This window comes from Gossypium raimondii, chromosome 10 (assembly GCF_025698545.1).
Source record: "Gossypium raimondii isolate GPD5lz chromosome 10, ASM2569854v1, whole genome shotgun sequence".
Taxonomy (NCBI): domain Eukaryota; kingdom Viridiplantae; phylum Streptophyta; class Magnoliopsida; order Malvales; family Malvaceae; genus Gossypium; species Gossypium raimondii.
The window spans coordinates 51,604,862-51,617,396 of NC_068574.1; the positions used below are offsets into that span (position 1 = coordinate 51,604,862).

At 31.5% G+C, this 12,535-nt stretch overlaps 1 protein-coding gene and 1 non-coding gene across 2 annotated transcripts; both read right to left on the reverse strand.

The window, feature by feature from the left end:
• Positions 1-533: 533 nt before the first annotated feature.
• TRNAN-GUU (transfer RNA asparagine (anticodon GUU)) lies at positions 534-607 on the reverse strand. Its single transcript has one exon. It is a non-coding gene; the product is annotated as a tRNA-Asn (tRNA).
• A 5,999-nt stretch (positions 608-6,606) lies between these two features.
• LOC105775568 (protein CANDIDATE G-PROTEIN COUPLED RECEPTOR 2-like) lies at positions 6,607-9,489 on the reverse strand. The gene is made up of 7 exons (XM_052621897.1): positions 9,376-9,489; positions 9,169-9,219; positions 7,993-8,184; positions 7,474-7,628; positions 7,283-7,385; positions 7,094-7,175; positions 6,607-6,985 (listed from the first exon to the last, which is right to left on the reverse strand). The coding sequence occupies exons 4-7, from the start codon at positions 7,514-7,516 to the stop codon at positions 6,908-6,910; spliced, it is 306 nt and encodes a 101-aa protein (XP_052477857.1). The 5' UTR covers positions 7,517-7,628; positions 7,993-8,184; positions 9,169-9,219; positions 9,376-9,489; the 3' UTR covers positions 6,607-6,907.
• Positions 9,490-12,535: the final 3,046 nt, after the last annotated feature.

Consider the following 12,535-nt stretch of genomic DNA (forward strand, 5'->3'; position numbering starts at 1 on the left):
AGGATTCGTTTGATTGCTTTCCAGTGAGTTTCTATAAGAGAGTGCATAAACTGAGAAAACTTTAATTGCTGCGATGAGGCAATTGGAGAGAGCACACATTTACCATCTTGCATATTTGTTTCAGTTAACAACTTAAGTATATACTTGGGTTGGGTTAAGAACAAACTATTACTTGTCTGAAGAACTTTAATTCCAAAAAAAAGAAAGACTTACCCATAGTCGGGTGCCAATTAACTTTTTTTTCAAGACAATAATAACTCAACTAGAAATATAGATTATCTTTTAAATCAAAAAATAACTTTTAAAATAAATTTGTAATTTTTTAAAATATATAATATTAAAATAAGAACAGATGATTCACAGTAGCATGGGTGGTAATTGATTATGTTACTAATTTTGGAAAAGTAATAAATTTGTTAATTTTCGTAAATTCCGATATATGTAAAATATTGTTAATGTTATTGGGTTGGGTCAGTTTTGATATTGGATCGAGTTGGGCTTCAAATTAAACCACAAAAATATGGTGTGAGAAACGCTCGAAGGAGGGCTTGAACCTCCGACCTTGTGGTTAACAGCCACACGCTCTAACCAACTGAGCTATTCCAGCAACTTGCTGCGTTTTTCATGGGTATCCAATTTATTAGGCTTTCTTGTTTTATAATTCTGTGCAACCCACTTTAATTCAACAACGCCGGTTAAAGACCATATAAGTTTAAACAATATTATTGCAATAATTAGTATATATTTGCTAGCAAATTTTTTGAAATTTTTTTATTATATTACTAAATTATTTTTTTATATATTAATTTCATCTTAATATTTAATTTACGATTATCATTTTAGATTAATTGTCACTTAACTAGTGTTACGTTATATACCAATTAAAAGTAAATTGAGTTTTATAAACATTGTAACACTTTGAAGTGGAATTTAAAAAAGCTAGGAAAACAAAATTATTTTTGGTATTATTTATTAGATTCCCTTGTTAACGTTAATAAGGCACTAGTATGTGATGGAAAATCAATTTAATCGAACATGAGGTTGTTTTGTGATATTTATATTTTATTTTATTCACTTTTTACTATTTTAATTTTTAATTATCATGGAACTAAAATTCAAGCTCGATGTTTAATTATGTTGTGCTAATATTCAAGAACTAATTTTGATTGAAGATGGTGACGAGGATGATAGATTGAAGAAGAAGATCAAGAAAGAGGATGATGCCGAGGAGGACAAATTGAAGAAGAAGATCAAGATTGAGAACATTTAAATATGTTTATTAGATTTCATTTTAATTTTTTAGGAAGTTGAATTTCGGTTTGTTTACATATAATTTAATTTTAATTATTTTTATTTGTCTTTGATTTACAACATATTGTTTTTATAATACAATTAAATGATTTAATTTGAATAATTATTTCACTTACAAAAGAAATTACTATAAAATTTTAAAAATTATTATGACAACCTCATCCCAATTAAATAAAATCGATTTTGAACATGAATTATGAACTTTAATTGTAATTGATTCAATTTTATTTTACCTTTGAATTAAAATTTTTTATTCTAATTTAAAAATATATTTTAAATATAAAATTTTAAAATTTAGTTTTTTTAAGTGAATTTCAAAAATTAAAACTAATGTTTTTACATTAAATTTAAATTTAATATTTAATTTAATAACTGTTAATATATTAAAATAAGGGTTTGATTACAAGAAATTCAAAAATCTAATGAAGTTTTTGAGAACTACATATAAAGTTGTTTTTTGATAAATTAAATCTAACTAAATTCATGCTATTTTTATTTAAATGAATATAGATATATTTTTGATTATGATTTTAATAAGAAAATATTGTATTTCTTGATATGGAAATGAAGACTAATTTCTAAATAATTGTGATGCTAAGGACTAATTTCTAAATAGTGTAAACTTTGAATTGTTTTCATTTGCTTGTGTGAATACAATGGATTCAATTGTATTAAAAGTTCATGTAGACAAGATGAGAACTAGTAGGACATAAATAGCATGCAATTAGGAAACTTTATGCGCACAAATGAAAGTTGCACTTTGGTGCAAATAAAAGTGACACTTCGATGCAATACAGTGATTGTTCCGTATATCCTATATGTTCTATTGAGTCTACAGCTGAGCTATATAAATATTAATGGTAACTATTTTATTAAAGAGATTGAAAGTGAACTATGAATTGATTGCTTGAAAATTGATGCTCTTGTTGAAAAAAAACCCGTAACTTTGCTTAAAACATTTTCCATTTAGATCACGTTGTTATCTTTTATTAATCCTAAAATAGTGATTTTTATTCACTCGTTAGTTTTAAAAATATTATATGTTGCGGAAGCTTTTTAAAACAGTTTGTGTCCTTGTGGGTATTTTGCTAAAATACATGCATTTCTTTTAAAAACTCGTGTTTTATCTACCTCTAGCAGATATAAAATATAAAGCAGTATAAAACCCAAATTTTAAGCAAAAACTCATAGCGGACATTATTATAGAAAAAGACCCCAAATAAAGCTTTTTAAAAAAATAAACCTAATTAAATATGAAACAGTAAAAAGGAGTCGTGTGGCCATTGCTGAGTCCTCTGCCGCTCCGATCCGCCTAAGTCTAGGGATTACCTGAATAGATGAATCAGAAGGGTGAGTTTACGAAAACTCAGTGTGTAATCCCCACATAAACAAGCAGACAATATGCAATCATAGTCTGGGCCTAAGCTCATTTCGGTAACAGTTTCTGTTTCAGTTAGGGCCTTAGCTCATTACAATACAGAAGCAGTTATGCATTTGGGCCTTGGCCCATTACAGTATCAATACTCAATATAGTAATAGATATGCAGTATCAAATCCTACCCAGCCAGCCTCTACACTCCAACTCCGTCTAACCCTACACTCCATGTGGGGATATAATCAACCCACCCATCCCTACACTCCAAAAAGTACCGAATGCGGCACTAGACAGTAGTTTGTAGCTGAGCTGCCAGTAATTTATGCTCGAGGCCTTTCAGTACACTTCCTTCGAACAATATAACCCTACCCCAATGCAATGCAATATATATATTTGACATGCTAAAACATAATATTATGCATAAAATCAGGGCATACAATATCAAACCGGTGAGACATCATCATGCTTAATAACATGCATAATCGTATCAGTCATACAGTAATTTCAGTCAATTAGGGGTCTAGGTAAGCTTACCGGCCCTACAGTAGATCCACAGTCGACTCAGGCGACCCGTGCAACCTTAGCAGTCAAACAGTGAAAATGGGCCCACACGCTTGTGTGGCCCACATGGCTCGAAATAGCCTTGGCCGTGTGGATCTCACGGCTCGGCCCAACCCAATATTCCTACACACTCGTGTGGGCCCACACACCTGTGTGACCCACACAGCCCAATTCGTCCCGGCACATGAATCACACATGGCTAGCCTCATCGATCATACGCCCATGTTCGATCACACGGGCAGCCGCACACCCATGTGACGTCAACATTCACCTGTTTTGGCTTTTTGCCGAATTCTAATTTTGGAGTTGTGTTTACATACCTGGATTCCATTCGCCGAGAAGGAAAGCCCCGAGCCTTTGAAACCTGCATTTGACCAAACAATCACCAATTAATCACTTATACCCTTACTCAATCAAAAACACATGAGTTGACCAAGCATTAACTAGCAACAACGTTACCTTCAATGGAGTAAAAAGGGAGCTTTCGTCCACTTAATTGCCAATTAACGATCCTCCACCCCTCGAAAAACTCTTAGGCACGAGCCAAAATTAGATAAGCATTGGTTCATTAGGCAACAAGATAACAATATACTATCTACCCTTACCAACAACGCGAGAAGAGTACCAACTACGAAGTACAAGAAATTATCAACAAGTAGAGATTGATAACCAGAAAGACATCACAGGAAAAATAGTCAACTGCAAGGGAAAGAAAAGAATCGACAAAAAGAAATGAAAGGAAATGATGAAAAGAGCGGGAATATTTGACCAAGGGAAGAGGGCAACGTTTGCTTACCTTTTTCCGAAGAGTAAATATTTTGGAAAGCCAAAAGAGAGAGACCACAAGAATGATAGTTCGGTAGAAAGCAATAAGAATAGAATCAGCACAATGAGGGTAGAAAAGGAAATCGGCAAGGAAGGGAAACTAGCAGAAGTTTCAGCAGAGAACTTTTAGAAACCAAAAAGAAAATTTCGGTAATGGGGAAACAAAACAACAGAGGGCAAATTGTCAGAAATGAAAGAGTGAGGGGAAAGCCAAACTTGCAACTACAGTTTGAGTGCTCTCAAACTCCTCACTCCTTAATTTCCTCACCATATCCCTTAATCCTCTCCCCAAAACCGTCCACCCCTCCCTCAACCACCTAATTCAAATTCCACTCAAACTCTTCAGTATTTCGGCTAAACTAGAACACCCACACAACACAAGCAACAAAATAAAACACTCCCCTACACACACCAAGACTCAAACTCAAGACCACCAACACTTTGCCACTCCACTTATCTACTAGACCAGCAGACCCATTCTGACATATTTCACCAACATTTATTTATAAGCCTACTGATTAGAGATAGGGGTTTATTCGTTTAAGAACAAAAATTTGTCCAAACTAAGGCTTGAACTTAGGACCTCCTAAACACTCCTAGAACACTTAACCACTAAAGCAGATAGATATTTGTGTCACAAACATACAAAAATAAATACATAAGGGATTTTTGAGGAGCTACATATTTAATGGTTAAAATGTTAAAGTAAAGTTTAATTATTGTTATACTTACTAAGTTGTCACAAGCTTAATGCGTTATTTTTCCAACGCGTAAGTAAAGGCTAGACTTGAAACTCTAGGATGAATATTAACCTCTACTCATCTGATCACATCCCAAGCTTGGAAGAAAGTACGGTTTGTCATTTTTGTAATAGTTATGACCAGTGGCGAATCTGGGGGGATGGTAGTGGCCCCGGCCCCCCTAAAATTATAAAAATGAATATTTATTATTTAGCCCCTTAATATTTGAAAATTTTGGCCCCCTTAAATTGTTGTTTGGCCCCCATTTCCAACTTTGAACATTAAAAAAAATCTTTCTTTTTTTGTTTTTTATTTTTTCCATATAATATATTTTAACCTTTTAACTTTAACTATTTATATAATATATTACAACTTTATTTTTTTAGATGATAGTTGTTCCCTTTTTAATATAACATTAAATGTGAATTTAGGTTAAAATTCAATTTGTTAACTAGTGAAAAAGAAGTCTATTTTCCTATTGCTATTAGCAACTACTGTCATCAACGTTTGTCCTTCAAATGCGGCATCGAGTTCATCTTCTAAGGTTATATTTTTCATTTTTTTACAATTTTACAATTGTTTTTATCATGTTTTAAAGTTTATAGTTTAATTTTATTTTATAGTTATTAATTTTTTTATCTTTTAAGATATTGTAGTTATGAAGTCAAAAACAATTGATTCGTTTTTTAAAAAGAAAAGTATAGAGACAACACAATCACCTTCAGAAGCGTCACAGATTGAGGTACCACTTTCATCGTTTGCTCTTTTAGAGCACGTTTGGTTCGCTGTAATGGAATAAAGGTGTAATGGAATAGAGGCGTAATAGTAATTCAATTGTTTGGTTGAATGGAATGGAATAGAGGCGTAATAGTATTCTTGTGTTTGGTTGAATGGAATGATGTTGTAATAGCATAAGGAAAAAAATAAAATGACTAGAATACCCCTTAGCAGAATTTTTTTTGGGAAGATGATTATTGTTATTGTTATTAAATTTTAATAAGATTATTAATATAAATAATAAATAATTTAATCATATTTTAACATAATTATTATTAATTATAATTTAATAAAAATATATAATTTAATAAAATTCTTAATATAAAATATTCTTATATGAATTTACTAAAATCATAATATATAATAGTATAAAATATAATTTAAAATAATTATTATTAAATATAATTTAATAAAATATATAATTTAATAAAATTCTTAATATTAAATATTCTTAAATGAATTTGCTAAAATCATAATATATAATACTATAAAATATAATCTAAAATAATTATTATTAAATATAATTTAATAAAAATATATAATTTAATAAAATTCTTAATATAGTTATTCTTATATGAATTTACTAAAATCATAATATATAATACTATAAAAATAATATATAATATAATGTATAATACTATAAAAACTTGAAATTCATTTCTTTATCAATCACCCAAAAAGAAAAGAAAAGAATGTGTTGTTGTGGATTTGATTAATTGATGACTTAATAATGATTATTAAAAAAACTCATTTGATTAATATAGTGTGTTAAATATCTTCCTTTTTTAAAAAAAAAAACATGATTTGTTTGTAGCATTTTACATTTTTTTGTTTCGTTTGTTGAGATAATTTTGTAGTGTTAATTATAATTGAACAAAATTAAAAATTAAAAAGAATTAAAAATAAACTCCATCAAACTTGTGAGCCATTCAAACTCCATCAAATTCTATCAGTACAAGACTCTTGGAATTCTACAATAACAAACACAATGATACTATTTATTTTGTTGCAAGAAAATTGAACAGAAAAGATCTCTGCTTAGAAATGAAAATAATTTAGATGTAGATATTCAAACTCCAAATCTACTTGATAACACATAGTTCATACTGAAAAAAAAAATCAAGGACTAACTGATCTTTAGCAAGAAGCTCTAGGTAAAGCACATTCTACATTATTGGATTTGTTCCGACAGCAATATCGGTATATTGAGACATAGATCCATCATCCGTTTGAGCAAAGATTTTACAATCTGAACTGCACTTTATATTTACAGAGCTTTATGTATAGAGAAGCTACTAATTCAAAGTTCATTCGATGCTTACTCCCAGTCAGCATCAAAGAAACCAGCATCTTTCATCTCTGAGTAGTACACATTCTCTAAACGCATGTCTTCCTCCTGCATTCATTAAAAGATATTTTGGCCACGCTTACATGTTATAAATCTGAGCTAAAAATCAATTAAACAGATGCATTTTTTACTATCAATATGAAAGTAAATTATTACCTCAAAAAAATCTGCTAGAAAAGTAATATACAGAAGAGGAAGGCAAAAGGCATGGTAGCAAACGATTGTGGCGCTGTACAACCTGTAAATGTGTTTTGTACACCTCTTTAGAATACCGTTTGAAAAGGAACATAATATAATAATATAAATAATATTTGGATTATAAATTGGCAACAAGCTTGTATTTACCAAAACCCAAAGCTAGCTCCATTTCCAGTTAGTGCACAAGCAAACAGTTCTAGTGCATTCAAGATGAACATGAAGGCAACAAATTTGTAGAATGCAGGTCTTGCTGCAGAAGGACAAAGAAGCAACATATTTGTCTATGATTAAGCAACTTGCAAAAAATGTAAGTAACTTAGATGAACATACTAGGTTACCTTTCTCTCCACTTGGAATGGTACATAAACAGTATGGAGCCATAAATAGCAGTCAGCACTAGCCTGTGAACAACCCACAGACCCCATTTTATCTGACGTGGATGTTCGGAGTTGTCAATGAACAAGGGCACACCGAATCCAAATAGGTAAATAGCCTAAAGGAGGGAAAACATACATTGAAATATTAATATCATAATATATAAAGCATCAACAGAGAAATGTTAAAAGAATTCACTACAAGAAAAATACTAAAGCGAACAACATCGTGTGTTTTCCATATTAGAAAATGAAAACAATTAAAAAACAAGTATGCATGATCATACTTCAAATTTGAGATTTCTTAAGAAGTTAAAGTAGATCAATGATCTAACTATAGGCCACAAGAATGGTGACTCTGCTATTAATAGTAAAGTGTGCAGGAAGGAAGAACCTGTAATGTTATTCCACCACCATCTGATTCACCAGCAATAGATATGCAACTTCCAAGAAAGGTGAAATATTTAAGAATAAAATAAATACCTTGAGAAGTAAGTCCAAACCAACAATAAGCCCTGAAATAACAAATGTCCGTGTCAAAGCTTGCAACCCACTAGCATGATTTCCTTGCAGTAGAAATGCCAACAAGCTAACTTCCAGGAATAGCATCCCAGAAGTTGTGAACAATGATAAGATATTCCATGCCATTTCCTTTCCAAGAGTGCATTCCCAGGCCTGCATGGAGAAATAAAGTTACTGTCAACTAGAATTATGATCTTCAGGGTTCAATCATATTTCATTAATCTTGATGGCTATGATTTTCCTAAAAACATATAGTTTACTAACCTAACTCATTCATACTATCAAAGAATAAGATGCCCAGCTGCTTAACAGAAATCATTTTCAAATAAGCCATGTTAAGCAGAAAACACTATTTGGTAACGATCATTAAGATACAATTCATACGTGAAAGGATAAAGTAAACAGATTTTCTCTCACTTAAGAAAAAGGGAAAATTGACCATTCATGATAGTAAATGAGTTAGATGTTAGCTCATGCCACACTAAAAAAGACACAGCTATCGAACACAAGCTCAAGAAAGAAGGCTTTTACTATACATATTTCCATTCTATTGATTTATATTATTCATTATTGGCTTCTCTGCATTGTTCTTAGATACAACATCAAAGGAGCATCACCTAAAAAACTCATACTAGATAGCTTTCCTGTCCAATAATCTTGATCTTAATTTTACAATGCGAAAAAATTGCCGAACAACTTTTGCACCTTGTCTAATGAGACCAAGACACCCAAGTTACATTCCACTAATTTAAGTAGCATTACTTATTGCGTTGTCCCAGACTCACAGAAGCAAGAACAAAAAGAGTATTTTGGATATCACCTAAACAAATTTGTGAAGAATTAAAACAAGAAAGTACATTGTTATTTGGATGCAAAATGCCTGACTTATAAGTTGACTAATTAGATTTTGTTTATAACTAATGTCAGATTTTAGCAATTCCTTCATTTAATCAATTATTAATTTTACTTTTCAATATCAGCTAGTCTTTTACAGTAATTTCCATTGCAATTTGCTTTACAATAAAAATAAAAAGCAACCATATCAAGGAAACAACCATAGTATAAAAGATCCAATAATCAAATTCAAGAAAAACATCAACTCATTAAAATTAATTAGAGGGGAAAAAACCCACAAACCTGAATGAAACACCAAACAAGGTTGAGCAAGCTAACGAGCCAAAGGCAACCCTAATAAGAAATCATGATATAAGACCTTCCATGAGAGAGCTTTTGAAAGTTTTTTTAGCTTAAAAACCCAGAAACAGAACAAAGAGAAAAGAAGGGAAAATTATAACCCAAACGTTAAAGAAGAAAAATCATAAAGAAGGAAAAAGTAAAAATTACCTGAAATATCTAGGTCTTCTCTGCAATCAATGGAAAAAAAGGGAAACGTAGAGATGGTTGGAAAGAAAGTTACAGAAGTAGAAAATGAAGCTGAGGGCAAAAATTGAAAAATGAGAAAAAAAATTAGAACAGAGGGAAGGAATAGCTAAACGCTGCTTTTGGAAGGGAATAGAAATCGGCCATTAAGCAGCCAATTTTGGGAATACACACGTAATGTAATAAGCCCGTAATAGCGCATTACACCCAATCAAACAGATGATTAGGTGGGGCTCACAGAATAGGGCTGTAATGGCATAGCCATTACACCCAACCAAACATGCTGTTAAACTCTGATGCTCGTCGTTCTAAAATTTCTAGAGTTGAAGATGAGGCACTTGATTTGTCTAACTTAGAACGTGAACCTAGTTTACGTAAGCAAATATATGAGTATCCGGTTAATATGTGTGATAAAATTCGAAGAGCTTATATTAAGGTTACAGCATATTAACCTATTCTTTGCGAATATCCTCCTTCCAATTCAAAAAAGCATCATTGTTATTTTCAACCATCACGGTTTAAACAATTTTCCTAGTTAGAATATTCACCTTCTAAAGATGCATTATTTAGTTTGCCTTGTTTTCTTTTTAATAGCAATCCAAGTAGTCATTTTGGATCAACTGCATTTACTCATAGTGGCTTTAGTAATTGAACATAGGTATATGATGGATGCAATTGTGCTTTTTTGACACATATGGGAAAATATCTGGATTTATTGCATAACAATGCACAATGTGTAACACCCCTAACCCGTAACTGTCGACAAAATAGGTTAAGAGGAATAACCGGACTTTCAACTCAGTTCAGATCGGTAATTCATCGAACATTTAACAAATATCATTTTATTTCAGTAATTATCAATCATTCATATTCATAACATGCTTAATTCGAGCATACAAAGATTAATTCATACGTTTGGGACTAAATCGATAACATATAAAATTTTTGAGAAAACTTAGAACAATTTTCAAATAAGGGTCACACGCCAGTGTACTCTGGCCGTGTGACATGAAATAGGCTTGGTTTAAGCCACTTTTCGCACCCCAAAAAATATGTACCTAAACCATTCATATGGTACCAAATTTACATACAATATGAGCAACTATAAGCAACCACTTCAATGCACATATATGCCATTTCAAAACTAATCATTTACATACTCAAATCAATACCATTTGTGCATTTAAACACATATCAAACTAATATGATTCAACCTCATACCTATCTTAATATCAAATAACATTCAAGCATTTTCCAATCACCAACTCATTACATACCAATATTATCATATGCATCAAATCCTTCATAAGCAAACTTGCCAAAACATATCATCTTATACACATTTGACCATTATAACAACTGAGCCAAATCTCATGGCTTAAGAACATCAAAACACATAACTATACAATAAGCTAAAGTAACTAAAAACATATTCCCATAAACTAGCCTATACATGTCATATTTACACAACTTCCATGAGTTCAAAAGTACCGAGAAATTGACTAGATAGTGTGATGCTTATCTCCGATGTCATCCGAATCGAGCTAGCTAACGAACCTCTATAACACACGAAGAAATAAAATGAGTAAACATTAAAGCTTAGTAAGCCCGTATAATAGAATTTAAACTTTCCACATTGCATAATTTAAGCAATTAAATCAATATGTCCAACTCTAATATTCAAATGCCTATCACACATACACCTCAATAGGTTAGAGTTTCAAATATGCATATAACCAACATTTCATCCATGAATGATTCAATTTGGCATTCAACTAACATAACATTTCATTCATACATTTCATAAAATCTCGTTTCCAGTTCCATACGTTCTCATAACACATATCATATTTCATCTATACAATTCATATAGATCATATTCCATTTCATTCTCAATCATATAACCGATAATAGTATAATACCATTTGAACCTAATGAAACATCGAAGGATACTCGGGTGATACATACTATGTGCATTAATCGGTAATCCGTCAATTCATTATCATTTCTACTTTTTCGAGCCATGATCGGTAAGCTCATTCCCTACTGAAGAACGGTAAGCTCTATTGAGCTAAAACGGTAAGCTCATAAGAGCTGATATATCGATAAGCTCATACGAGTTGTGGTGAGTCCGCAACAAGTGTAGGAGCTCGACCAAAACGGTAACCCTAGTGACATGTCACTCGTATCCTATGATTTTCTATAGTTCAAACGGGGCTCAGTATTACTCAATACATTTCAAATTAAGCAATTTAATATCGTTTATTTCAACCATTCAATTCACATATATATATATATACATATTCATTTCATACAATTTCAATTAAATAAAATTTTGATTCTAATTATACGAACTTACCTCGAGTTGCTCGGATAGAAATTATTGACTATTCGTCCACTTTTCCTGTTCCCCGATCTAATCCCAATCTTGACTTATCTTGATCATGCACCCAAGGATACCATGGCTGAACCTAGAAAGCTTAAATGGTGTTCTTTCCTTAGCAAAATCGGTTGAAGATGGTGAAGAAAGATGGTAGCCATGTTTTGTTTTATTTAATTTATCTTTATTTACTAATTTACTTTAATAACCTTTAAAAACATTAAAATTTTCACTCTTACCAAGCCATAATCACCCACTATCTTCTTTAATGGTATAATTTCCATTTAAGGCCACTCATTTTTAAATTCCATAACAATTTAACATCTTTTACTATAGCACACAAGTTTTGCACTTTACGCGATTTAGTCTTTTTTTTTTCAAATTTAGCATGCAAACTATAAAATTTCTTCACGAAATTTTTATACGATGCTACTATCATGGTGCAGGCCATAAAATAATAATAAAATAAATTTTATGATGTCAAATTTGTGGTCTTGAAACCACTATTCTGATTTGACCCAAAAACGGGCTGTTACAACTCTCTCCCCCTTAGGGATTTTCGTCCCCAAAATCTTACCAGTGAATAGGTTCGGGTATTGCTCTCTCATAGCATCCTCAGTTTCCCAAGTAGCTCCTTTGACCCATGTCAATACCATAAGACTTTCACTAAAGAAATTTTCTTATTTCTCAGTTCTTTGACCTCGGGAGCTAATATTCTGATAGGTTCTTCATTATATGTCATAT

Bases quoted from the DNA above. Each gene is read 5' to 3' on its own strand.
- LOC105775568 (XM_052621897.1), bottom strand. From the start codon at position 7,516: ATGGCTCCATACTGTTTATGTACCATTCCAAGTGGAGAGAAAG. The intron at 7,386-7,473 runs GTAACCTAGTAT...GTCCTTCTGCAG, and splicing joins CATTCCAAGTGGAGAGAAAG to CAAGACCTGCATTCTACAAA. The intron at 7,176-7,282 runs GTAAATACAAGC...ACACATTTACAG, and splicing joins GGAGCTAGCTTTGGGTTTTG to GTTGTACAGCGCCACAATCG.